The 27,614-nt window shown below is 61.0% G+C and overlaps 1 protein-coding gene across 2 annotated transcripts in view; it reads right to left on the minus strand.

Annotated features, from left to right (window-relative positions):
* EXOC3L2 (exocyst complex component 3 like 2) overlaps positions 1–26,737 on the minus strand; it is a 34,148-nt gene extending 7,411 nt beyond the window's left edge. The window contains exons 1-9 of one of the 2 annotated variants that reach the window (XM_048834338.2): positions 26,658–26,737; positions 9,636–10,324; positions 6,014–6,647; positions 5,535–5,649; positions 5,022–5,132; positions 3,408–3,508; positions 2,043–2,153; positions 1,416–1,551; positions 156–278 (exon numbers count right to left, since the gene is read on the minus strand). In XM_048834338.2, the coding sequence (XP_048690295.1) occupies positions 156–278; positions 1,416–1,551; positions 2,043–2,153; positions 3,408–3,508; positions 5,022–5,132; positions 5,535–5,649; positions 6,014–6,647; positions 9,636–10,305 (2,001 nt within the window). In that variant the 5' untranslated portion in view covers positions 10,306–10,324; positions 26,658–26,737. Of the gene's footprint in view, positions 1–155; positions 279–1,415; positions 1,552–2,042; positions 2,154–3,407; positions 3,509–5,021; positions 5,133–5,534; positions 5,650–6,013; positions 6,648–9,635; positions 10,325–21,121; positions 21,262–26,657 lie in introns of those variants that run through there. The other variant, XM_075122355.1, reaches the window with a different exon arrangement.
* Positions 26,738–27,614: the final 877 nt, after the last annotated feature.

The raw sequence follows: 27,614 nt of genomic DNA on the forward strand, positions 1-27,614 counted from the left end.
GGGGGGCGCTGGATAGAGGGGCAGAGCCTGATGAGAGGCAGCAGGGCCGTGGCGGGGCAGAAGGCAGTGGGGGCGTCCGGAAAGCAATGGCTGCTCTCCCTTCTGCCCAGGCCCTGTCCCATGTGGCTTCTCCCCACACCCTCAGCAGCACCCACCTTGTACGGCTCCGGCTGCATCGTCCGCAGCTTCTGGGCGTAGTCCGTGAGCAGCACGACGATGGCGTCGAAGCTCTCCGAGCTGGTCAGCCACTTCCTCTTCATCAGCTTGTGGAAGTAGGGCTGAAAGGAGAGGCCAGCCTCAGCGCCAGAGCAGAGACGGGCACCCCCAGGGGGCACATGGGGACCAGGCCAGGTCCCCTCCCGTCTGCTGCTGCAGGCAGGCCAGGAGTGGGCCAGATCTCAGCAGCGCCCCCTCTGACGGGCTGGGCAGTGCCTTGGCCAGGCTGCTGGCCTCACCCCGCTCACAGCTCCCCTCTGTTTGGATCCAGAGGGCTGGGCAGTGGGGGGCAAAGGAGGACAAGCCCCAGGTCTCCGTGCAGGAAAGGGGCAAGCTGCCATGACCCCCCGCAGCGCCCGGCCCTCTGCCCCTTTCCTATGCTGGCAGCACTGACATCTGCTGGGGTGAATGGGGGCCTCTGCCACCTCGCCCTGCCCCCGGCTCAGACAGGCCTACCTGTCCCCCAGCTAGGAACATAAGAGCGGCCAGGCTGGGTCAGACCAATGGCCCCGCTAGCCCAGTATCCTGTCTCTGACCGTTGCTGGTGCCAGGTGCTTCAGAGGGAACGAACAGAGCAGGGCTATTATCGAGTGATCCACCCCCAGGCTGTCGTCCAGTCCCAGCTTCTGGCAAGCAGAGGCTAGGGACACCCAGAGCATGGGGCTGGGTCCCTGCCCTGTTGGCTAATAACCACTGATGGACCTGTCCTCCAGGAGCATTTTTAAACCCAGCTACAGTTTTGGCCTTCACAACATCCCCTGGCAGTGAGTTCCACAGGTTCACTCCGTTGTGCGAAGACTTCCTTCCTTCTGTTTGTTGCTACCTATTAATTTCCTGGTTCTTGTGTGATGTGAAGGGGTAAATAACACTTCCCTAGTCACTTTCTCTAGACCAGGCATGATTTTATAGACCTCCGTCATATCCCCCTTAGTCGTCTCTTTTCCAAACTGAGCAGTCCCCGTCTTTCTAATCTCTGCACTCGCTGAAGCTGTTCCACCCTCTTCTCTGAACCTTTCCCAATTCTAACCTCTCAGATTTGAGCTGGGGCGACCAGCCCCGTGCACAGTCTGCCAGGTGTGGGCGTACATGGACTGATAGAGGGGCAGTATATTGACTCTCATTATCTGACAGATCCACCTTACCCCCACAGACAGACCCAGGCCAGGTCCCGCGAGTGCCCCGGCCTGCCCCCCACATACCCGGAGCTCCTCGAAGAGCTGCTGGGCCAGGACACGGTTGCAGAGACGGGTCACTTTGTCCAGGGCGGCATTGGCCTGGCGCCGGGGGACATTGCTCTCCGGGTGGCCAAACTGCACCAGCTTCTCCACGTACTCCCTGGGGAAACGGTGCCTGTCAGCAAGCCGGCCCACAATGCACTGCAGCAACGCCCCCTCCAGGCATGGGCCCCAGGCCCCGAAATCCAACCCTGCCCCCGGCACCCTGGCAGGGGCCCAGGGGACAGATCTTGCCATGCTCTTCACCCAGGGGACCTTGGATATGGCTGAGGGGAAGAGGGGACCTCAGGGGAGTCCAGCTGGGTGGGAGTCCAGCAGGGGTCCTTGGTGGCCTGACTAGGGAGGGAGCCCAGTGGGGAGCCTGGGGAGGGCACAGCACAGCCATGGAGGGTAACCAGCAGGAGGTGCGGGGGGGGGGGGGAAGGGGGGGGTTGGCCACAAGGGACCTAATGGGGGGTTTGTAGGCAGGCACAGCCATATCAGGGGACGCAGGGTGCCTGCTACAGGCTCCGTAGGCCCCTGGACCTGGGTGGGGGGAATGGGCTGGCTCACCCCAGCCCTGGGCAGGCAAAAGGTATGGGGGCCCCTCACCTGAAGGGGGGGCAGCAGTTGACGAGTGTGATGGTCCTGCCCACATAGCTGTCGGCTGGGGGGCCGCTCTCGCCTAGCCTCTGGTGGAACTGCTCCACCTTGCTCTGAAAGCTGCAAAAGGGGAGAGATGGCCCATGCTGAAGGGGTGTCCTGAGGCTCCAGGGGGATCCCCACCCCCCCATACCAGGGACAGCCCCGGCAGGGGGGATCCCTGCCCCTCCCTGCCCAGGAAGGGCATCCTTGTACCACCAGGCACACGTCCCACAGTGATCCTCTCTGACAGACCCCAGGGGAGGGACCTGCACCCTCCACCCCGCTCAGCTGCTACCTTCCAGACCCCTTCCTCCCCCAGACCAAACCTCACCCAGCATGGGGAGGGGAGAGAAACCTGAGCCAAGGGCTGTAGCCCACAGGGCTGGCTTGGCCTTCCTTGTCTTCAGCCGTAAGGCAGGAAATCTGGAGGCCTGGGAGATGCTAGCCTAGGCAGGCAGCCTGAGCACAGCTCAGGCTAGGGGGGCTGGACAGACGGCCTGACGGCTGCCCCAAGGTTTGGGGAACGCGGCGGAGGAGCCTGCTCAGTGGGAGATGCCACCGCAGGGACAGGGGAGTAATGACTGTCCATCGGCCAAGCAAGACGTGCCGGGGCTGAGCTGAACGGGCCTGGACAGGGATGAATCTGTTACCCTGCAGGAGAAGGGCACCTCCCTCCTACGCCGGGGAAACGGCTGGATTTGGGCACTAGCCTATCACTAACAGGGAAACCACCATGCGGAGCAGGGTCTTCAGTGATTAGCTGGGCGTCCCCCATCTGCCCTGCAACCCGCTGGGCCCATCAGAGCCATTGGCACGCCCAAGATGGGGCCGGCTGCTGCCTCTCACCGCCAGGCCGCCCAGGAAGCGCTTCGGCCCAGGGCAACACCCCAGCTGGTGCTGCGGGCTGGGCCGGGGGCTCCGACCGGGTCACATGGCTTGGAGCCCTCCTGGCTTCTTCGCCAAGCCCAGTGAAAGTCCCCCAGGCTTTGCTGCGTGCTCAGCGTGAGCGCCCTCGTCCCGCACCCCAGGCTCTCGCCAAGAGACAGCTCCTGGGTTTGAGCCCGGCAGAGTCTGATGCTGGAGCCAGAGCCTAGGGACCCTCTGACCGACTGGCAAGTAACACAATATTATTAACAGGGCCGATCTCTCCATGCAGCCCATGGGTCTCCCAGCCCAGGGGGGCTGGCCGCGCTGGGTGGGGGTGTGTGGCTGGGAGCCCTCCGCGATTCCCGCACGGGGAAGCCCCCCCGCCCCCATCTGCTGTCCTCCCCATGAGTTCTGCACGGCCCCCCAAAGCAGGCCCCTGGTGTAGCCTCTCCCTCTCCCCTGTACCTCTGCAGGAACTCGGCCAGACCAGCCAGGCAGCAAAGCACTATCTGCTCCCCAAACTCCGGTGTGATCTGGGGGGCTCTGTCCACATGGGCCTTCAGTACCTGCAGGGAGAGGAGCAGGCCACTGAACTGCTGGGGGAGTGGGGAGCCTCCTCCCCCCCTGCCGCCGGACGCACGGACTGGCCCCAAACCTCCAGCGGGCACGACTGACTCACCCCAACCGCAACAAAGGGGAGACCCCAGCAGGCCCTGGCCGAGCCCCAGGCACCATCAGCTGCACCCAGCACCGCCTGGGGAGGGGCTGCGAGCTGCCAGCCCAAGGCAGGTCCAGCCAGGCCCCAGGCACCCAGCACAGCCCAGGCCTGGCTCAGCAGCTGTCTGCTCCCATGGGGCACGGCGCTCAGGGGGCTGGCCAGTGGGCAGCCTGGGGGGTGGCGCTGGCTGCCTGGCAGAGGGGAGCCCCGCACGGGGCCCATTGCAGAGCTCACGGGGGGCAGAGGACTAACTCTCTGGCCCAGGGGACCTGCCCCGGGGGTACTGGGGTCGGAGCTGCCATCTGCTGTTGGCAGCTTTCCCCTGTGGCCCCCGCAGCCTGGGGGAGGGGGCGGGGGGGAGGCGAGACTGGTAGAGCCCACCTGCGCCCTCTGCCAGGTGGGAGCTGGAGCCGGAGCTGATCAGCACGAGCCCCAGACAGCACCCCCAGGGCCGGGCGCCCGCACAGGGGCCAGCAAGTCAAAAGCTCTGGGGGCAGCCAGTGGGGGGCCGGCGTCCCCCCGGGACAGCCGTGTCTTGACAGGGATTGGGGTCCAGGATGGGTGAGCCCGGGGGTAAGCCTTGCCCTGGCTCTAGGGGGATGGGCACATGGGCCCACTCCACACCCAGGGTCCAAAGGGAGCTGGGGGAGCCAGGCTGTGGCTCCGGAGGAGGGGAAGGCTGGACCTGGCCACCTGGGGGAGGGTGGGGGAGCCCGGATCAGGCCCCAGACCAGCTCAGAGGCTCCCACGGACTCCCTCCTTCGGCTGGGCCATGGGCTGCCCTGGTCATACCAGACACCCCTGGGCCCAATGGGGCGACTTCTGGCCCCACTCAGCCAGCATGACAGGCCTGAGACCACCAGCACCCGGAGGGTGAACAGCTGATTGCATGGGCGGTGGGGAGGGTATGTGTGTGGCAGGGAAGGCCGGGGAGAAGGGAGCCAGGGAGGCCCAGAGGCCAGGCACAAGCGGTTCCAGGTTCGATGGGGAATGACCATGGGAGGCTCCGGGGGCCAGGCACAGTGGGGAAGGGGTGTGGGGGGCTAGAGGGCCAGACACGTCATGGGGTGGGGGTCCAGGCACGGTGGGAAAGGGGCATGGAGGTACCGAGGGCCAGGCACGGCGGGGGCAGGGCTCGAGGGCAGGGCTTGGGGGCCAGGCATGGCGGGAGGGGGATTGGGAGGCCCAGGGGGGCCAGGCACGGCGGGGAAGGGGCCTGGGGGGCCAAGGCACAGCAGGAGGGGGTGTAGGGGGCCAGGCACAGCAGGAGGGTTGTGAGTGGTCCAGGGGCCAGGCACGGCGGGGAAGGAGCGTGCCCAGGTGGAGCCGGGTAGCGGCAAACGGCCCTGCCCTGGACGCACCGAGATCACCCGGCTGGACAGCTCCAGGTGGCCGTGGTCCCGTCCAGGCTCCTGTGCCCAGCGCTGCTCCTCCTCCCGCAGCTCCCGGCTCATGTCCGCTGCAATCTTGGTCTAGGTGGGAATAGAAGCTGTCACAGGTGGGAGGGAGCTCCGTGGGGGGGGGGTGCATGGGCTGCCCCAGCACCACCTGCCCTATGGCCTGGCATCCAGCCAGCCGGCTCCCAGACAGGCCCTGCAGCTCGGCAGGAATGTAAACTCCTCCCCCCACGACCGGCTCATTAAAGGACTGACACCCCCAACCCCCTGGACTATTTGGGGGGGGAGGAAATCACCCACTCCCAGCTCAGAGGCACCACGGGAAGGGGAAGGGGGTGGGTAGGTGCCATGGGGAGAGGGTGGGGCAGATGCGGGAGGCGCCAGAGGGGAGGGGAAGGCCCTGGGGCTGCTGCGGGGAGGCAGGGCGGGGGGGGGGGGGGTGTGCCTTGGGGGGTGGGCACCAGGCCCCACCGTTACCTTCACTGCTGTGGCGCAGGCCTCCTCCAAGCGGCGCTGGGTCTCGGGGGGCAGCAGGGGCTCTTGCTCGTGGGCGCTGAGCAGCGGGGCAATGTCCAGCCGCCCCAGCACCGCCCTGGGGGCAGAGACAGCCATGAGGGCAGGGCCCCCCCGCAGCCTCCCTGCGTGGCCCCCTTCCCAGTGACAGCTCACAGGGCGCCAGGGCCAGGTACCGGCCCCTCTCCTCCCCCCACCCCCCTGTGCCAGGTACAGCCCCCCCCAGTGCCAGGTACCAGCCCCGCCCCTACCCCCCACCCCCCAGTGCCAGGTACAGCCCCCCCCCAGTGCCAGGTACCAGCCCCGCCCCTACCCCCCACCCCCCAGTGCCAGGTACAGCCCCCCCACCAGTGCCAGGTACCGGCCCACCCCAGGCCAGGTACTGGCCCCAGAGCCGTCCCGTCCCCCCGCCCCGCCCCGGGAGCCAGCCCCGCCCCCCTCACCTGGGGTAGGTGTTGCTGTGCCAGTCCAAGAGGAAGTAGAGCTCGGCGATGGACAGGCTCCTCTGGGCGATGCTGCCCAGCAGCTGGGCCAGCCCCTCATGGTAGCTGCGGGCGTAGACGCCCAGGGCCTGGTACTCGGGGGGATACGCCGGCAGCAGGTGGCTCCTGAAGGCGCTCAGGTCCTCCACCAGGCAGCGGGTCAGGCGCTCCACGTGCCCCGCCAGGGGGCCGCCACTGTCCTCGGCGCACTGGCCCAGCCGCTCGCCCACCGCCCGCTTCACCGCCTCAGCCCACCTGCGGCGCATGGCCCGGGGCCGGGGCCCGGGGCCGCCCCCCTGCGCCTCCGGACACCGCCGGTCCGCGGCCTCCTCCTGCTCGATCACCCGCACCACCAGCTCCAGGGACGGGTAGGTGCCCCGGGCCGCCAGGGCCTCGGCCAGCATGGCCCACAGCTGCTGCAGCAGGGCCTCGTAGAGCAGCGCCACGTCCTTGGCCTTGCGGCTGCCGGCCTTGGCCCCCTCCCCGGCCTCGCCGCTCGGGGGGCCCTCCCGCCCGCACTCCGCCTCCAGCTCGATGATGTGCTTGTCTGCTGCCAGCAGGTCCCGCTGCTGGATCAGGTTCAGGATCTCCAGCACTGCGGGCAGCGGAGCAGAGAGGTCAGCCCGGACCCCGGGGGAAGGGGAGCCCCGGGCGGGCACAGCCGGGGACTGCGGGTCAGGAGAGAGGGGCACCGGCAGAAAGCCCAGGGCTGGGGCAGGCGGGGTTGGGAGTGAGGGGCGTCGGCCCCGGGCTGGCACAGCAGGGAGCTGTGGGTCAGGAGTGAGGGGCACTGGCAGAGCTGTGGTAGGGGGGACACAGAAGAGGTGTGGCTCAGGACCGCTAACCCCACACACACTCCAGCTCTGGCCATCTGCCCAGAGCAAACTCCGCCCGGCGGGGGAAGCGGAGCCGGGAGGCAGAACCCCAGCTTGGCTCTACGTTGGCCCCAGCCCTTCTGGAGAACCTGGACTCCGGGTAGGAGCCAGACGTGCCCCTTGCTGCCCCACTCCCCCTGCTAGGGCTGCCCCTCTGCCCTCGAGGTCAGCTGAAGAGCCAGCAGCCAGCAACCCCAGCCCAGTGGGGCAGGTAGAACAGGCAGGAGAGGCAGGCCCTGTGCCCAGCTGGCAGGGACACTCCGTCCCCCATATGGGTCCCTGCCCCACACGCTGGCTGGGAACTGCCCACCTCTGTGTCCCATGGGCCCAGTGGGGCAGGACACTCCATCTGCCGGGGCCCACTGGCTGCTGGATCCGTGCCCGGGAAGGCCAGGAGCAGAAACAATAAGTCAAACAACAGCTTGGCTGGGCTGGGCTGGACAGGGGACGACCACAAACGTGGCCATGAGCTGCCCCACGCCGAGCCCCAACCCAGCCAGGGGCTGGCCACTGTGCCCTCATGGTGTCCAGCCACCTGGCTCTGGGGCAGAGCACCCACACAGTGTTGGGGGCAGGCAAGGCCCCTGGCTGGGGTGAGGGACACAGCACATGGCCCAACACCTGGGGGGCACAGCTCTGCCCAGCCCTTGGGACCCACAGCCAGCCCAGGTGGGCTGGTGACATGGGGTGCTGGGCCTGCCGGGGGAGCAGACAGCACCCTCCCTTCTCCTCCCCTGCCAGGAAGGGGCGCTCGGCCAGCAGCAGAGAACAGGGATGGGAGAGTCATGGGGGGGAGGGGGGGAAGGGGGTGCTCTCGGGTGACCTCTGACCCCCTTCTGTGACCTGTAAGTGACCCCCCCACCTGCCCTTGCCCTGCAGCAGGGAAAGGGACACCGAGCTCCATGCGGCCCTGGCAAAGCAGAACACCAGGGTCATCTCCTGCTTCCCCCCCAGCCTGCCTGCTCCGAGAACACGTCCGATTCACTGGCTCCCCACCGGTCTAGCTCCTGCGCCCACCAAACCTCGCCCCCAGCGGGACAGATCCTCCCATGGGGCGGCACACGCTGAGCTCTGTGGGATGCCCGCCCTGGGGGCACAGCAGGACTTCATTCCACACCCCTCCCGGCACCGTGCCAGGGGAAGCTCCACTGGCATTCGGACAGAAACATCCCACGCCCAGCCCTGCAGAGGGCAGCTGGGAATGTGGCCCAGGGAGACCGAGAGATGCAGACGCCAGGGGGCAAAGCGGCCCTCGGCATGGCCACCAAGGGCAGGGTTCCTCGGCCCATCTCAGATTATCCATAGCACCTGACTCTGAATTTTCCAAGGGTTTTTGGAGGGGGAGCCTCAGAATTGTTCCTGCAGCCCCCCACCCACGGGTAGAGATCTAACCCCCTGCATCTGTATCGGTCCCTACCCCCCCCTCCTCAGACCAGCGTCCCAGCACCTCCACCCCGGGTGCGACCTCCCAGCACCGGGGTCTCATGGCCAAAGGATCCCCCCAGGGACCGCAACCAGGAACCGGCTGGCTTTAAAGCAGAGACATGCAAGGGGGCGGGGGGTTGGAGGAGGGGGGGATTTGCACCTCAAAGGATCCCTAATTGGTAGGTGTTTGCTCTCTATCCACTGGGTTTGGTGCCCTAGGGTGGGACAATGGGGCCTCTCTGGAGCCGGGGGCAGACAGGGTGGCTCCATGGGGTGATAAGGGATCTGCTCAGAACTGGCTGTTCCAGGCCCTGGTGCCGTGTTATCTTCCAGTTCCCCACTGGGCCTCATTCCCCACAACTCTGGGAGTGGGGCTGGGCTCCCCCCGGGCAGAGCCCCAGGTCAGGCAGCAGCCAGGGCATTGCCGGGCCCATCCCATGCAGCTGTGTCCTGTGTCACTCACAGCACCTCTGTGGTTTTAGAGGCTTTGCCAAGGACCATTAGCCACAGCATGGCTGCCCCGTCTGGGAACCCCACTCCCAGGGACGAGACTTACCCCATGCAGAGCGATGCCCTACAGCGAGCCGGGCCCTGGGAAGAGCCCACTGTGCAGATAGGGAAACCGAGGCAGAGAGGCAAATGGACATACACAAGGCCACAAGAGCCAGGGACAGAACCCAGGGTCCTGGCTCCTAGCCCCCTGCTCTAACCACTAGACTCCCTCCCAGAGCCAGGACTAGAACCCACACACATCTCAGCTGGGAGCATGTCACGGCCGGCACCAGGGTCCCACTCTGCGCACAGGATGCCCTGCGACGGGCCCTCACCACGGCAGCTCCTCTCAGCACCGGGGCCAGCCGGGAAGTGGGACCGACCTGTCACCCACGGGCAGGGCGCATTGGGGTGGGGGGGGACGATGACGACAGAAAGAAGCAAGGCTCGGGGGGGGGGGAGCTCCGGAGGGAGCTCCCCCGTGGGCTGAGGCTCTTGGGAGGGGGTAGCTGCAGGGGCTCATGGGCTGGGGGCTCAGGGGAGTGCCTGCGAGAAGTAGGGGGGCAGACAGGGGGCAGATCTATGGCTCCCCCGCCAGCTCCTCACAGTCCAGGGGAGGGGGTGCCCCGGGGACATGACTCGGCCCTTCAGCAGCTCCGTCGGGCAGGCTGCCTCCCCGGGACGTACGTGGGCACACGCTTCCCCACATCCCCCCTCGTGGCAGGGCCCCCCAGCTGCAGCTCCCCACCCGGCACGGAGGGCCCGGTTCCCACGGCCGCGCGCCGGCTCACCTGACAGAGGCTCCTGGGCCTTGGCGGCGGTCTCCACCTCCTGGGCGGCGCGCGCCGGCTCCGGGGCCTCGGGGGGGCTGGTCTTGTCCACCAGCGAGGCCCGGTGCGCCCGGCCCCCCAGGCCCAGCTTGAGGAAGGTCATGCGCTTCCCGGCATCAGGGGCGCCCTCGCGCTCGGCCGGGCAGCTCTCCGGCCCGCCCGGGCTGTCCTTGCGCCGTCCGTTCAAGCGCTGCAGGAGGCTGAAGTCCTCGGAGCTGCGCCGCGCCTTCCGCTTCTCCGGGGCCCCGGGGCCCAGCTCCCCCTCCAGCAGGCGGCCCAGGAAGGAGCGCCGGTCAGGCCCCTTGTCCCCGGCGGGAGCCTTCTCCTTTCCCGCCCCTTTCTTGCCTTTGCCCAGCCGGAAGGGGGAAAGGCCCACCAGCCTCTCTAGTGTTGCCCGGCGCCGGTCCAGGCTGCCATTGAAGAGGTTGCGTTCAAAGCCACCGCCCTGCTCCTCTGCCTCCTCCAGGAAGGGGTTCTGGTCCCCCAGGATGGAGTCCCCCGAGTTCTCCTCCAAGTCCTCCTCGAAGGGGTTGGTGCTGCTCTCCTGGGCCAGGATCAGCTCCCCAGTGCCGCCTGGTGCCCTGTTGGTCTTGGCCATCTTCAATTTGTAGGGGTTCTTAAGGACCGGCATGGCCGCCACTGCCTGGGACCTGGCAACACAGGAGACAGGGTCAGGCCCCGAGTGCGGGACGCGGGGATCCCAGTGCCATGGGAGGAGAAGCAGCTGGGGACACGGAACACCCAACCGCTGCCTAGCGACATATACCGCCATGGCATGCTCTGTCCCCTGTATCGCACATACCCTGTACCCCATGCCCTGTACTCCATTGCACACCCTGTATCCCATATCATAGAATCAGAGAAGATAAGGTTGGAAGGGACCTCAGGAGATCATCTAGTCCAACCCTCTGCTCGAAGCAGGACCAACTCCAACTAAATCATCCCAGCCAGGGCTTTGTCAAGTCTGACCTTAAAAACCTCGAAGGATGGAGATTCCACCACCTCCTGAGGTAACCCATTCCAGTGCTTCACCACCCTCCTAGTGAAATAGTATTTCCTCATATCCAACCTACATCTCCCTCACTGCAACTTGAGACCATTGCTCCTTGTTCTGTCACCTGCCACCACTGAGAACAGCCAAGCTCCATCCTCTTTGGAACCCACCTTCAGGTAGTTGAAGGCTGCTATCAAATCCCCCCTCACTCTTCTCTTCTGCAGACTAAACAAGCCCAGTTCCCTCAGCCTCTCCTCGTAAGTCATGTGCTCCAGCCCCCTGATCATTTTTGTTGCCCTCCACTTGACTCTCTCCAATTTGTCCACATCTTTTCTGTAGTGGGGGGCCCAAAACTGGACACAGTACTCCAGATGAGGCCTCACCAGTGCCAAATAGAGGGGAATAATCACTTCCCTCGATCTGCTGGCAATGCTCCTACTAATGCAGCCCAATATGCCGTTAGCCTTCTTGGCAACAAGGGCACACTGTTGACTCATATCCAGCTTCTCGTCCACTGTAATCCCCAGGTCCTTTTCTGCAGAACTGCCGCTTAGCCAATCGGTCCCCAGCCTGTAGCAGTGCCTGGGATTCTTCCATCCTAAGTGCAGGACTCTGCTCTTGTCCTTGTTGAACCTCAGCAGAGTTCTTTTGCACCAATCCTCCAATTTGTCTAGGTCACTCTGGACCTTATCCCTACCCTCCAGCATATCCACCTCTCCCCCCAGCTTAGTGTCATCTGCGAACTTGCTGAGGAAGCAATCCATCCCATCATCCATATAATTAATGAAGATGTTGAACAAAACCGGCCCCAGGACCGATCCCTGGGGCACTCCGCTTGATACCGGCTGCCAACTAGACATGGAGCCATTCATCACTACCTGTTGAGCCTGACGATCTAGCCAGCTTTCTAGCCACCTTTAGTCCATTCATCCAGCCCATACTTCTTTAACTTGCTGGCAAGAATACTCTGGGAGACCGTATCAAAAGCTTTGCCAAAGTCAAGATATATCACGACCACCACTTTTCCCATATCCAGAGCCAGTTATCTCATCATAGAAGGCAATCAGGTTGGTCAGGCATGACTTGCCCTTAGTGAATCCACGATCAGGAACAGTCAACACCTTCCTCTCCTCCAAGTGGTTCAAAATGGATTCCTTGAGAACCTGCTCCATGATTTTTCCAGTGACTGATTCTCCTTCTTCCCTTTTTTAAAGATGGGCACTATATTTGCCTTTTTCCAATCGTCCAGGACCTCCCCCGATCGCCAGGTGTTTCTCTGCAATCACATCAGCCAACTCCCTCAGCACCCTCAGATGCATTGCGTCCGGCCCCATGGACTTGTGCATATCCAGCTTTTCTAAATAGTCCTTAACCTGTTCTTTCACCACTGAGGGCTCCTCACCTCCTCCCCATACTGTGCTGCCCTGTCTGGGAGCTGACCTTGTCTGTAAAGATGGAGGCAAAAAAAGCATTGAGTAAGAACATAAGAATGGCCACACTGGGTCAGACCAAAGGTCCATCTAGCCCAGCATCCTGTCTTCCGACAATGGTCAATGCCACGTGCCCCTGAGGGAATGAACAGGACAGGTAATAATCAAGTGATACATCCCATCACCCATTCCCAGCTTCTGGCAAACAGAGGCTAGGGACACCATCCCTGCCCATCCTGGCTAATAGCCATTGATGGACCTATCCTCCATGAATTTATCTAGATCTTTTTTTAACCCTATTATAGTCTTGGCCTTCACAACATCCTTTGGCAAGGAGTTCCACAAGTTGACTGTGCGTTATGTGAAAAAATATTTCCTTTTGTTTGTTTTAAAACCTGCTGCCTATTAATTTCGTTTGGTGGCCCCTAGCTTTTGTGTTATGAGACAGAGTAAACAATACTTCCTTATTTACTTTCTCTACACCAGTCATGATTTTATAGACCTCTATCATATCCCGCCTTAGTTGTCTCTTTTCCAAACTGAAAAGTCCCAGTCTTATTAATCTCTCCTTACACAGCAGCTGTTCCATACCCCTAATCATTTTTGTTGCCCTTTTCTGAACCTTTTCCAATTCTAATATATCTTTTGTGAGATGGGGCAACCACATCTGTATGCAGTATTCAAGATGTGGGCGTACCATGGATTTATATAGAGGCAATATGATATTTTCTGTCTTATTATCTATCCCTTTCTTAATGATTCCCAACATTCTGTTGGCTTTTTTGACTGCCGCTGCAGTGGATGTTTTCAGAGAACATCTAAATCCACTATATCCACTGTATCCCCCTTGTCCACATGGTTGTTGACCAAAGAATTCTAGGAGATTGGTGAGGCATGATTTACTTTTATAAAAACCATGCTGACTCTTCCCCAACAAATTATGTTCATCTATATGTCTGACAATTTTGTTCTTTACTATAGTTTCAACCAGTTTGCCCGATACTGAAATGAGGCTTACTGGCCTGTAATTGCTGGGGTTACCTCTGGAGCCCTTTTTAAAAATTGGTGTCACATTAACTATCCTCCAGTCATTAGGTACAGAAGCTGATTTAAATGATAGGTTACAGATGACAGTTAGTAGTCCTGCAATTTCACATTTGAGTTCCATCAGAACTCTTGGGTGATACCATCTGGCCCTGGTGACTTATTATTGTTTAGTTTATCAATTTGTTCCAAAACCTCCTCTAGTGACACCTCAATCTGGGACAGTTCCTCAGATTTGTCACCTAAAAAGAATGGCTCAGGTTTGGGAATCTCCCTCACATCCTCAGCCATAAAGACGAATGCAAAGAATTCATTTAGTTTCTCTGCAATGGCTTTATCATCCTTGAGTGCTCCTTTAGCATCTCGATCGTCCAGTGGCCTCACTGGTTGTTTAGCAGACTTCCTGCTTCTGATGTAGTTTCAAAAAGTAATAGCAAAATTTTTTTTGTCTTTGGCTAGCTGTTCTTCCAATTCTTTTTTGGCATTCCAAATTACATATATATATTTTTAAGTACTTCAGCTTTTTCCACATCATGTGTCACTAGGTTGCCTCCCCCATTCAGTAAGGGTCCCACACTTTCCCTGACCACCTTCTTGTTGCTAACATACCTGTAGAAACCCTTCTTGTTACCCTTCACATCCCTTGCTAGCTGCAGCTCCAATTGTACTTTGGCCTTCCTGATTTCACTCCTGCACACTCGAGCAATATTTTTATACTCCTCCCTCGTCATCTGTCCAAGTTTCCACTTCTTGTAAGCTTCCTTTTTGTGTTTAAGCTCACCGAAGATTTCTCTGTTAAGCCAAGCTGGTCGCCTGCCATATTCGCTATTCTTTCTGCACTTCAGAATGGTTTGTTCCTGTGCCATCTGTCACGGAGTCCCTGGGCGATGCTCTGGAACTGCTCCCCATGAAGCCAGTCAGGACTCTGGGGTAGTCGCCTTTCTGTGAGCAGACTGTCTTCAGGACACACAGCTCACACAGCTTCCACCTTCCTGGGTCTGACCTCGGAGCATTCAGCATCCTCTGCCTCTCCGTGTTCTTCCCCCAGCGAGTCCGCTCAGGCGGTGCTCCTGGGGAAGCCAGAGGGTCCTGCACCCCAACTTCGCAGTCAGACGTGACTCTCAGCCAGCCAGTAAAACAGAAGGTTTATTAGACGACAGGAACATGGTCTAAAACAGAGCTTGCAGGTGCAGAGAACGGGACCCCTCAGCTGGGTCCATTCTGGGGGGCAGTGAGCCAGATAACCACGTCTGCACTTCACTCCATGTCCCAGCCAGCCCCAAACTGAAAAACCCCCTCCAGCCCCTCCTCCTCTGGGCTTTGTTCCTTTCCCGGGCCAGGTGGTCACCTGATTCCTTTGTTCTCCAACCCTTCAGCTCTCACCTTGCAGGGGGGGAAGGGCCCAGGCCATTAGTTGCCAGGAAACAGGGTGTCGGCCATTCTCTGTGTCCAGACTCCTGCACACACATGCCCTCTAGGGCTCTGCAATGATCATACACCCTTACCCCACCCCCTAGATACTTAAGAACTGCCTAGGGGAAACTGAGGCACCCCCACACTATTCAGAGGAAACATTAAGAACAGTCCCACTTCGTCACACCATCAATCAGGCTTCTTTAAAATACAGCCAGCTCCCCTGGACTCCTTTCCCCCTCGCATTAGCCTGTACGTACCCTGTACCCCATCGCACGCTCTGTACCCGGTATCGCACATGCCTTGTACCCTGTACTCCATCGCACGTCCTGTACCCTGTATCTCACATACCCTGTACCGTCACACGTCCTGTACCCCACAAACGCTATACCCCATCGCACACCTTGTACCCTGTATCACACATGCCTTGTACCCCATTGCACACCTTGTACCCTGTATCACACATGCCTTGTACCCCATTGCACACCCTATACCACACATGCCCTGTACCCCATTGCACATGCCCTGTACCCCCAATCACCCAGCATACCCTCAACCCACACGATATGCCGCATCACACACCATGTACGCCCATCCCACGCCCGCCATACCAATCACACTGTGTACCCCATATGATCCTCCATGCACACCCATCCCATGTGCCCCCACTCCATGCCATGCCACACTCCTGTCCCACTCTAGGCAGCCCCCTAACCAATACACCCTGCTGTGCACAGTACCTACACAAATTCAGGACCACTTCCTTCCTGGGCTTCAGTTGTATCCAGAATCAACTCTGGGTCAACGGATACATTTTCAACCATCATAGGCTGACAGGCTTTTTCTGTCTGCTCTACAAACAGAAAAGAGCTGGAGAAACATTCCCCTTTAACAGCCAAACAGCTTGGGATCTCATTTCAGGCTTGACAAAGCCCTGGCTGGGATGATTTAATTGGGGATCGGTCCTGCTTTGAGCAGGGGGTTGGACTAGATGACCTCCTGAAGTCCCTTCCAACCCTGATATTCTACGATTCCCTTGTCCTAGCACACAGGGCTGTTCACAGACAACTGCTTGGAGACCAGGGTAGCTCCCTCCATAGGCAAGTCAATACCCCTGACAGACACAGGAACGTTTCCTTCACTGTCCCAATTCTCCACCCAGGTAACAGGTAAGGTGTAGGGATGCTCATATTCCACTAACCTCACCTTCCCAAACTGCTGACTAGCTAGACAAAGCCACCAGCTCAGAAGGCTGCCTAGGCTCATCTAAACTCTCTTTGCCGTCCCCTCCTTTAACAGATGAGCTGCTGTTTTCACAACTACTGTCTTACTACACGGAGCTACTTTAAAGCACATCACTTTTACCTGGGCCAGGCTTACTTTCCCAAGCTTTGCTAGCCAACAGTGTATCACTCACCAAGACTGTCCCCCTTCCTTCCTCAGTTTGGGCTTTAACCTGATCACCAGCTTTAATTTGCTCTAGAGAAACATTTCCCTGAGCCTTATCTAATGCCAGATTCACTTCTGAGATACCAGACAGACACTCAGAAATGTTTTCCACATATACACTGCTTCTTTGCACAGACAAACAGCCATCTTCCTCAGACAAAACATTTGGAGAAACCCTCTGTAGGCAAATCCTTGCCTGTAGTGTAGACAGGTTCAGGATTATTTCTTTCCTGTGACTGATTTATGTCAACTTGACTGAACAAAGCTTTAATATCATCCCCGATCCTTAGGCAATAACTTCCTTACACCAGCTATAACTTCATGTGTAATGCCATTCCATTCAAGATAGATTCTGGCTAAAGGCACACTTACAGCAAACTCATAGGGGATTACACTATTCACACTCTTATTTGGTAAATAATCCTCCTCTTTGACAAGATCCGCTTTAACAAGAGTGACGTTAGAAGCTGTAATTTGCCCTAAACAGCTTTACCATTGACTTTTACATTCTCTGCACAAGTTATGGGGTTACCTTCACCTGAGCTCACAGTAAAAGCATTTACATAAAAGGTGGCAGTGTTGGGGTAAATTGGGTTACACATAGACAACTGCTTAGAGTCAAACAATGTACCAACTGGATAGATTCTATCCCCATCTCTGTTGTTGAGAGGAGCTGGCTTTCCAGGATGATACAGTCGGTTCCTGTTGGTCCTTTATTCTTTTGATTTGGAGCTTAAGTCTGTCCATTTCTGCCTTAGCTTCTAGTTCCTGCAGTCGAATATATGCCATTCTTTGTTCACGTTCAAAACACCGGCGTTCTCTTTCAGCAGCTTCTCCTTCCATATCAGCTATTTTTTGCTTTTGTTCAAGATCTAGCTGCTGGTTTCTCACTGCAAGCATTTTCGCTGGGTCTGCTTCCTTATCATTGGCAATCAGGGTGACCAGATGTCTCGATTTTACAGGCACCGTCCCGATATTTGGGGCTTTTTCTTATATAGAGGCCTATTACCCCCCACCCTGTCCTGATTTTTCACACTCGCTATCTGGTCACCCTACTGGCAATTAACCAATTTTTCAGTTCCTGCTCTGGGGCCTTTTTCTTAAAAGGCCGCGCTCTCTCTATGCACAATGGCGGGGGGATTGCCCAGGAAACTGTCAGTCAGGCTTCCCTAAGTTGACTTTGCCTCCTCCACAGCTAGAGCTTCTCGTCCATCCGGCCACAGATCCTCTCCCCCTCCCCCCCCGCCCACGGTACCCCAGAACCTCAGGTGGAGTCACTGATGTCCTTGGCTCCCAAAATGAATCACGTCTCAGCAGATCCACCATTGGCACGAGTTCAAACCTGCAAGTGACCCATGTCCCAGGCTGCAGGGGAAGAGGAAACCCCCCCCAGGGCCTCTGCCCATCTGACCTGGGGAGGGGGGGGGAATTCCTTCCTGACCCCACCTCTGGCACTCAGACCCACCAGCTGGACAGCTGGGAAAGGATTCTCTGTAGTAGCTCAGAGCCCTCCCCGTCTAGCGCCCCATGTCCAGCCATTGGGGATATTACCTAAGAGCAGACAAGGCTGGGCCACATGCCATTGCAGGCTGCCTCATGGTCTCCTCCTCCCCCCGCCCGCCCCCCCATCAGCCTCCTAGTCCCTTCAGCCACCATCAGCCTCCTGGTCCCCTCCCGCATCAATCTCCTGGTCCCCGCCCCCCACCCGCCTCATGGTTCCCCTCCCCTCGCTTCCACCTCTTTGTCCCCTCCCCTCAGCCTCATGATCCCATTCCGCCCCCCACCATCAACCTCATCGTCCTGTTCCACTCCCTACCCCCACCAGCCTCTGGGTCTCCTCCTGGCATCAGCCTCCTGGTCCCCTCCCTTCCATTTCCGAGGATTGGGTTTGGCTTTGAAAAGACAGAGGTAAAAACAAAATCCTGTATGTGCATCTGTCCCCTGCCCCCGTCTTGTGGTTGGGTTCGAACCCTGGCCCCTCAGTACCATCACCCAGACTGCGGGCACTGGCATGTCAGGACTAGCTGTTATCTCTGAGGGGAGAAGTGCTGGGTACACAGGTGGGCCAGGGCACCCAACCCAGCTGTCTCTCTTCCTCACCCCCAAGGAGGGGGCTCCTGCGCTGTGTGGTGCTCCCAGGGGAGATGAGACGCTGGCAGAGGGGTAAGCCTGGGCCCAGGGGTTCCCAGTGCAGTGTCCGGTGGTGGTGTGAGCCCAGCCTGGGAACTGCCCACATTTCAGGAGCCCCCACCCTGTAGCTCAAGCCTGGGCTACGTGGGAAGTGTTTGCTGCAGGTGTGAATTTAAAGTGACCCACTCAGACGGTGCCATCCCTGGGGACGCTCTTCGCACCCATACAGCTCTTGTCAACAGTTGGTTTCAACGTGCTACCCAAAGTAGGTCGGTGTCATTATCCCCAGGTGGGGAAACTGAGGCACCGAGGGGCAAAGTGACTTGCCCTGGGTAACACAGCAGGCCAGTGGCAGAGCCAGGAACAGCAATGAGTCTATCGACGAGGCTACGCTGAGGACACCGTCTCAGTGTATCCCTGCTCCACATGCAGTGTCTGTCCCAGTGCAACCACATGGGTTCAGGGCTGATTTTCACCAACTTAGTCGGGCACATCCCTACACTGGGACAAGGGGAGAACTCCCTCCCCATCCAGCATGGCAACAACTCTGCCAGGCCCAGCACATTATCCCAGTATAACTGCCCTCATCCTCACAGGGCTGGACGGCTTTCACTACACTGGGACGAGTTTCTGGTGTAGACAAGCCCTGAGCTCATGTCCCTGGGGAAGGGGGTTGAGATAAACCAAAGCCAGGTGCTCCTACCTCAGTGTCAGTGTGTGTGTGGGGCGGGGGTGGGGGGCAGGGAGGAGGGGACGGACTCCGCAAGGGCCATTCTAGGTCATTTCCCTGGCTAGGCAGGGCCTAGTTACACCTGTAGAACTGGTCAGACTCTCCCATGTAGACAAGGATCAGCCACATGGGAAGGGAATTTCTGGGAGACAAAGCAAAGGCCCAAGGGGTCCATTCAGCTGAACAGCAAAGATCTGCTGCAAACACTGGCGGGGGGAGAGCAGGTCACAAGAATTCTTTGTACTGGAGTGCGAGTCTGTCTCCGACACTGCCCCGCCCCACACACCTCTCTGCACTGCCAGCCCCCTTTCCACACCCTTCTCTCTGCACACGCACACCCCCACACCTCCAGCCCGCAGAGATACACAGGCCGGACTCAGATTGGGAGCTAGAGCTGCCCTACCGGGAACGTGGATTCTTCCAACCCCTTTCACAGATGCTCATCACCACCGGACCCAGCACAGCTGCAGCCTCCCCGTGCACCTCAAATGCACAACCGGGAGGCAGAGCCCCCCAACCCCACCCCCAAGGTCTGGGTGAACTTTCAGACAACAGCGGTTCTAATAACCCTAGTACGGGGCTTCTCAACCCTCGATCTCCAAGCTCCTCGCCCGGGCAGGAGCGCCCCTCTTTCGCCCAGGGCCAGATGGAGGCCCAGAGGGGGAGTTGCTTGCCCAGGGTTGGGGGGCTGAGCAAGGCCCAGTGGCAAAGAGAACCGGATTCCATGGGGGCTGATCTCCCCCTTACCCCCAGTTCTGCCAGGGCTGTTGGGGAGAGGCAGATGGGATGCCAGCCATGCCCAGGGCGGTGCTTGGCGAGCTCAGCCTGCTGGGGGAGGCTGACAAGCACTGGGCGACTGGGCCGGGGAACGCTGGGGGGAGCTGAGTTCTGCCTCCATTTCCAAGGGAGAAATGCCCCCCTTCCCCACTCTATAGGCAGCCAAAACAAAAGCGAAACTGCCGCTCCCTGGGAGCAGAGCAAACACCCTGGGGGCCCCAGCCACGCAGGGGACAAAGGGCTTCTGCGATCCGGTGCCCATCTATACTGAAGACAGCAGATTGATGCCCGAGCGCCAGGCCTGAGCACAGGACTTTGCCCTGCTCTGCCCGTAGGCTCCGCAGTGGCCTTGGGCACCTGCCTCTGCCCGGGCCGAGAGCAGAGCCCAGCCCTGCAGGGGAGGAGTGGCGGGAGGAGGCTTTTCTGGGCACTGACTGCGACAGGATCCAGCACAGGCTAATTTATGGTGTTGCCAACTGGCACAGCCTGGCCGCATGCCAAGCCACAGCCCAGCTGGCCACGGCTCTGCAGCAGCCCAGCCACGCTCCTGGCCCTCGCCTTCTGAAGCCACTTGCCCGGGGAAGAATCCCAGGCAGGAGAGCGGGCACTGGTGTACGTGGCTGTGCGAGGGGAAGGCATCAATGGACCCGACTCCTTGTGCTTGGCACTGGCCTGCTAAGCCCTGCACCGGGGGTGGAGGGCCCACGCATGGAGATAAAACTGCATCCAGCTAATCCCGGACTTCCCACCCCCAAACCCCTCCCCCCAGGAGCTGGTCCCATCAGGGTCAGCAACAAACCTCTGAACTCAGGAGGAGACACCTGGAGCTTCCATAGCTCAGCCCCCTATGCCCCTGGGGCTGCCAGGCCAGCCCAGAGCCCCTGAACCCCTCCCCTGCCCCCCAGCCAGCACACAGCCCCCTGAACGCCCCCTCACCCTCAGACCAGCACACAGCCCCCCTGAACTCCCTCCCGCACCACCCAGCCAGCACACAGCCCTTCTCAACCCAGACCAAAACAGAGCCCCCCACAGCTCAGGCCAGCACAGAGCCCCCCCCCCCATCCTCCTCTCCCCTAGTCCTGCACACAGCCCCCCTGAGCCCCCTTCCCGCACCCCCAGCCAGCACACAGCCCCCCTGAATCCCCCTCCCGCACCCCCTCCAGCCAGAACACAGCCCCCCCGAACCCCTCTCAACCCCGACCAAAACAGAGCCCACACACACAGGTCCAGGCCGGCACAGAGCCCCCCCCGGATCCCCCCCAGGCCGGCACAGAGCCCCCGCCGTCAGCGCCCCCCGGGGAGCCCCCAGCCCCTGACACCGTGACCCCAGGCTGCAGCAGCGGCACGGGGTGGGGGGCTCCCGGGCACCCCGAGCGGCTGCAACCCCCCCGGCCCGGCCCCTGGGGAGCCCAGCGCGGGTGTGGCCCTGCGACGGTCCCCGCTGCCCCAACCCTCGCCCCGAGCAGTGTGGAGCCGGTACCTGGGTCTGCATCGCGCCTCTGAGAGCGGCCCCTACGGCCGGGGCCCCCCGCGTCCGGCTCGGCAGGTGGCCACCCGGCGCCACCGGTCGCCACCGTCCCTTTGACCGCTGGGGCTGGGCGAGCAGCTCCGGGAACTCCTGGGCAGCGAGCCGGCCCCGCCCTCCCTTGGGGCAGGACAGGGGCGGGGAGCAGCCAGCGCTGAGCCGCCTGGGGTTATGGGGCAGGGAGCCACCCCCACGGAGCCGCCTGGGGCTAGGGGGCAGGGTGCTGTGGGCACTGAGCCGTCTGGGCTATGGGGCAGGATGGGGGGGGAAGTAGCCCTCACTAAGCCACCTGGGTTATGGGGCAGGACAGGGGCAGAAAGCAGCCAGCACTGAGCCACCTGGGCTATGGGGCAGGTAGCAGCCCGCACTGAGCCATGCCGGGCTATGGGGCAGGACAGGTGCGGAGATGCCCGCACTGAGCCATGCCGGGCTATGGGGCAGGACGGGTGTGGAGCTGCCCGCACTGAGCCATGCTGGGCTATGGGGCAGGACAGGTGTGGAGATGCCCGCACTGAGCCATGCCGGGCTATGGGGCAGGACAGGTGCGGAGATGCCCGCACTGAGCCATGCCGGGCTATGGGGCAGGATGGGTGTGGAGCTGCCCGCACTGAGCCATGCCGGGCTATGGGGCAGGATGGGTGAGGAGCTACCTGAGTTATGGGGCTCCCGCATAATGGTGTGAGCATGCACACAAAGACACACATATGCATGGACACAGATTTATGCTCATGTGGACATGCCCAGGGCACAAGCACAAACATGCCACACGCTCATGTACGCACATCTGCGCCCAGACACGCCCCCCCGTCAGGGGTCGGCTACAGTTGCTGCGAGTCCCTGGGTGCTCCCAATCCCCCACCCCTCAGCCAAGCTGTCTCCAGCTGCTCTCACCTCCCCCTTGTGTGGGTGTTTGTTGGTGGGGGGCGGGGAGCGTAGGGCCCATCACTGGTACCTGAGCCCCACAAATGGGAATGCCCTACATGCCCTGGAGGGGAGAAGCCTCACTGACCCCAGCACAGCCCCCAGCCGAGCCAGCCTCAGCTGCCCCCAGATCCAAAGGGGCCCTCAATTTGGGGTGCAGGTGACTGGGACCTTGGCTGATTTCCAGTGGGGCCACGCTGCAGGGTCATCTCCCCACATTCGGGTGCCCATATCCGGAGAGCGTCCCAGGGGCAGTCTGGACGAGGCCTGAATTCCTCACAGGGGAGGGTCGGAGCCAGAGTCTGAGCCCTGGGTGTGCACACAGGCGTGATAAGATCTGCAGAACCCTGGTGTCCTTTCTGTTTTGCCACAAGGCGCCATCTCTTGGGAACGCTTGGCTCCAAGAACCCCAGATTGGGACCACTCCCCTCTCAGAGCTGGAGCTCCCAGCCCCCCACTCTAACCACCAGACCCCACGCTGCTGTCAGAGCTGGGGCCAGAACCCAGGAGTCCTGGCTTTGAGCCCTCCTCCTTTAAAACCAATTGCCCCCACTTCCCTAAGCCAAGAAAGGAACCCGGTTGTCCTGACTCCAGGTCTCTGCCCACTCTAACCACTAGACCCCACTCCCCCGCCAGAGCTGGGTAGGGACCCGCCTGCACCCATAGATCACAGCCATCAAGTCAGCCGGTGGATTTTAGAGCACTTAGAAAACCCAGCTGGTGAACAGCGAGGAGCCTAGGGAAGGACAAGCCCTTCCCAGCCCCTTCTTGCCCGTCCCTGGAGCTAAGGCTGTGTCCACACGGCCACTTTCGGCACTAAAACTTTAGTCGTTCGGGGGTGTGAAAAAGCACCCCCCCCCCGTGCGACATGGACAGCGCTTTATGGCTATACAGCGACACCCCCCCCCCTCTCGTTCGGGGTGATTATTTTTGATCGCCGGGAGAGCTTGCCCCCGGCAATGGAGCGTGAGGACACTGCCCACGTCACAGCACTGCCGCGGCCATACCATAACGTAGGCAGCGTAGGCCCCACATCTGCGCCCTGCGATCGGGGCAGGCAGCACTCCAGGCTCTGCTTCCCCCCAAGGCCTGCCAGAGCTCCCAGCCAAGCCTGTGGGGCAGGAACTCTCCTTGTTCGGACTCGCCCAGAGGCCAGCAAAGCTCTCCGGGGAAACACCAAGTGTGTGTGTGGGGGGGGGGGGGGACGACGACACGGAGCGAACCCGTTTTCCAGCACACACCCGGGGATCGAACGGTGAAAACTCTGCCATGTCTCCCCCTGTTTGTGTCTAACAGGCACAACTGCAGCCCCCCACACACGCACATACCACAGCCCCGTGGGGCTCAACACCTTGGGGTGCCCCATGGAGGCCTCTAGACAAAGGGGAAGCCAGGTCGCCCCTCTGCAGCTTCCTGCCTGGCTCAGACGCCAGCTGTGCCCAGGCCAGCAATGGGCAGAGCACCTGTTGTGCCCAGGGCCACACAGGTCCTGAGGCTAGGAGCCCTGCCCAGAGGCTGTCCCCCAGCAGCAGGACAGGAGCCCTGCTGGCATGGCACTGGGACCCTGGGGGGCAGGGAGCCCGTGAGTCACATCCCCAAGCTCCGGAGGCGCCGACTGAGACCAGGAAATGACCCCCAGGCCGGAGGGCTGCAGACGGCAGGAAACGGGGCTGGCTCCCTCTGCGCTGAGCTGGCAGCCCGGGCAGGAGCCGGGGAGGGGGCAGCGGACCGCAGCACACAGGGCTCAAGTCCGCAGGAGGAAGGACTGGGGTCTCGCTGCTCTAGAAAGAGCTGGGGAGCCAGGACTCCTGGGTTCCATCTTCAGCTCTGGGAGGGGAGTGGGGTCTAGTGGTCAGAGCAGGGGCGTGGGAGTCAGGACTTCTGGCTTCTATCTCCAGCTCTGGGAGAGGAGTGGGGTCTAGCGTATGCCTACACTGCAAAAATAACTTCGCAGCAATGAGTCCCAGCGCCCAGGTCAATTGACTCGGGCTATGGGGCTAAAAATAGTCGTGTAGACTCTGAGCCCCACCCACCTCCCTGGGATTCAGACTACACTGCTGTTCTTGTCCTCACAGTCCGAGCCCCGTGAGCCGGGGTCTGTAGAGTGGGGTCTGAGACTCACGGCTGCAGCGTTTGTTCTTTGCCACTTAGACCTATCGTGGTGGCTTAGAGCAGGGGACAGGGACAGGACTCCTGGGTCTCCCCCCCACACACACCACCCCATTTGCCTTGCTTTGCAATCTGCAGTGACCCTCTGCCTGCCCCTCTCTGCATCAGGGACAGGAGTTAATTCTCCAGACCTGCTCCCTCGGGGCACCCTGGCGCCTCTGCTGAAAAGTGCCCGGCAGGGCTTGGGTTGTTGGGCCTGCTAGGGGCTGAGAGCCCCTGGCTGGGGGCCGAGGGGGTATTCCTCGCCCTAGAGCCTGCAAGGAGCCCAGCTGTCTCACTTCTTACTGCCACGCCAGCTGGCAGCTTTCTGTGCAAGTCTGGGCTACCCCGCACCAGTGGGGCAGAGGCACCGGCTCCTGCCATCAGGCTGGCAGGCGAGTAGATGCCCCTTTCCAGCCATACAAGAGACGAAGGAGACCCCTGCCCTGCGGAGCCGACAATCGGGGGCGGGGGCAGGGCACAGGGTATGGGAGTGGCTCTGGGGACAGTGACAGGGGCAGATTAGATGTGGGCTAGGACTGGGGAGGCCCCTCGGGAGAGGAACTGTCTGCCATGTGTTTGTACAGCACCTAGCACCAGGGGGGCGGGGGCTGATTTGTGGCTTCTGGGTGATACGGCATCACAGATCGTAATACAAATGTGCTCCCCCCACCCCATCCCCAATCCCCCCACACACACCCATGCCCCCGTCGCCCTTGCACCCCTCCCTGTCAGGAGCGGCTGCTCTGGGCTGACAGACAGGAGGCGCCCCCCTGAGGCCAGCACAGAAGCAGGGGCTGCAGAATGGCCCCCGGACAAGCCCAGGGACAGAGACCTTGCAGGGTGCCCAGGGAGAGGGGGGCAGACAGTGCATCTGGAGGGTAATACAGTAATTACCAGCAGCCAAAGCCAATGTGCCTGGAAGCTCTGCTCCCAAGGCAGGGCGAGCGGGGGTTCCCCTCTGCACAGCATGGGAGCAAAAGTCCAAAGGTCCAGGGATCAAACTCCTGCAGAGTCTGGCCACATTGCATGGTGAGGAACATTGACTGAGGTCTAGTGGTTAGAGCAGGGGGGCTGGGAGCAGGGACTCCTGGGTTCTAACCCAGCACTGGGATGGGAGCAGGCTCTAGTGGTTAGAGCAGGGGGGCCAGGAGCCTATCCCTGGCTCTGGGAGGGGAGTGGGGTCTAGTGGTTAGAGTGGGAAGCAAGGACTCCTGGGTTCTATTCTTGGCTCTGCAGCAGAGAAAGCGTCTGTAGACTTTTCTCCCCCTGTGACAAAGGGGCGCTGGCACTGGCTGGCCTCCTAGGGCCACGAGATTGGCAGGTGCCAGGTTTCCTGCCTCTACCCTGCTGTGGGGTCCTGGGTGAGTCCCTGAGCCTCAGGCTCCCCGGGGTCAAACTGTACTTTGGTGCTGGATGGGGATGGGCAAAGTTGGGAGAGAGAAGGGGGAAGGGGAGCAGAGAGATAAAAGAGAGGGGTAGTTGGTGGGGGGGCAAGAGCCAGAGGGATGGGGGGATGGGTGACAGATGGGAGGAGGGAGAAGAGGGATGTGGGGGTGGGGCAGCCATGGGGAACGGGGGATGTGAGGTGGGCAAGGGGGGCTGGGCAGGTACAGAGGGACATGGCCTAGCAGACACATGGACGGGGGAGGACCTGTTTTCCCTTCCCAGGGTCCCAGTCCCACTGGGCCCCCCCAAGGGATGCAGCACCAAGACAAGGCCAGTAGGTCCAGCCTGGCTGGGGAGCCAGCCCCACCCCGCAGGGACTGGCTTGAGATCAGGGACCTCCCGCCACAGGGCTGGCTGCTGCCGGGGCTTGTGCCCATCTGCCTCGTCAGGGGAGCCCTGCTTGGACCATACCAGGACCAGGCTGCGTTGGGCTTGCCAGGATGGTGAAGGCAGCAGCTGGGCAGAGACTTGGCTCATTCCCATTCACCTGGCACCAACAACTCCAATCAGCTGGACACGTACCCAGCACCGGCTCCGGCTCTCTCAGCCAGCAGGGCACGTACCCAGCACCGGCTCTGCACCCTGCTGCATCCCTGACAGTGGCTTAATGATCCTGACATACCACACAACCTGCCCCAGCCCTGTGGCACCCTGCTGTGAGGCTCACGGACACACAGAATCCTGGGGGAGAAGTGGGGTCTAGTGGTTAAAGCAGGGAGTTAAGCTGCAGGACTCCAGGGTTCTGATTCCTGGCTTAGTCCCTGACCTGCTGAGAGACACTGGACAGCTCTCTTCCCCTCCCTGTGCCTCAGTTTCCTCCCTCCAGTGGGACTGGTCCTGCCCGGCATCTGGGGATATTGGTGAAGCGCTTTGGGCCCCTTGGCTGGCTGGAGTGAGAGCTGGGCAGGGGCAGCGGGTGGGGGGAATGGGGATGGCGGCTCATGGGAGCAGGAGTCCCGCACACCCCCCTTACCGTGCTCTGAAGGTGACTCTGGGGCTCACTCCATCTCCTGCTTGCCGGGACACAGCCGCACTGGCCAGTGGCTCCGCAGTGAGCTGGACGCCTGGAGGAGATGGAGGGTGTCGGAGCGGGGGGGCTGGTTTCCTGAGAGGAAGCCCTTCCCTGTGGCCCTGGCTGGAAGCCTCCCACGCCGCAGCAGGGTAATCACCGGTTTTTCTGGGCTCGGGAGACTGCACCGGTGTCTGTCTGGAGAGCGGCTGCCCCCCCATGCCCCAGGGGAGCATCAGCACAGGGTTAGCTCTAGGGGGCGCTGCTGGGGGGCTGGCATCAACGTGGGACTGCGGATCTGGGGAGAGGCCAGTCGGGCTCCCAGGGGCCTGGTCCCAAGTGCAGCCACCGGTGCCGGCTCAGGCTGGGCCCAAAGAGCTGCCGTCGGGCTTGGGGTGCGTCACTCCTGGGTGCCAGAGAACGGGGCCCAAAGGAGCTGCCTTGGGCACCAGGGGAGGGCTGGAGCAACCCCAGGGCATTCTTTATGGTGCTTCCAGACACAGACCTGCAGCTCCCCCCAGTTCTCCGGCTCCCCTCACCACAGCCACCTCTCCAGCTCCATCCTCAGATCAGTTCGAGTCTGTGCCCCCCTGCTCCTGCTGGGAGGCTGGTCCAGACCTGCCCCCTCCATGGGGTGACAAACATCGATCCCTGGCCAGCTGCACTGGTGCCAACACTGTCCTTGCGCTTCACTAGCTCTGTGCCCGCCCTGGCGTTCACCCCTGCTCCGGGCAGCCAGCACTGCCAGCCAAAGAGCCCAGCTGTGCCCGTCTCCTGCTCTCCAATATTAATTATTGTCATGGCCGAGTGCCAAGGAGCCCGGCCCAGGACCCCGCTGTGCTCGGTGCTGTACAAACCCAGGACCAAGGCATGCATGGTGCCCGAACAGCCCAGCAGCCCGTCCCAGCATCTGCGCCGGTC

Source organism: Caretta caretta, chromosome 23 (genome assembly GCF_965140235.1).
Source record: "Caretta caretta isolate rCarCar2 chromosome 23, rCarCar1.hap1, whole genome shotgun sequence".
NCBI classification, from domain to species: domain Eukaryota; kingdom Metazoa; phylum Chordata; order Testudines; family Cheloniidae; genus Caretta; species Caretta caretta.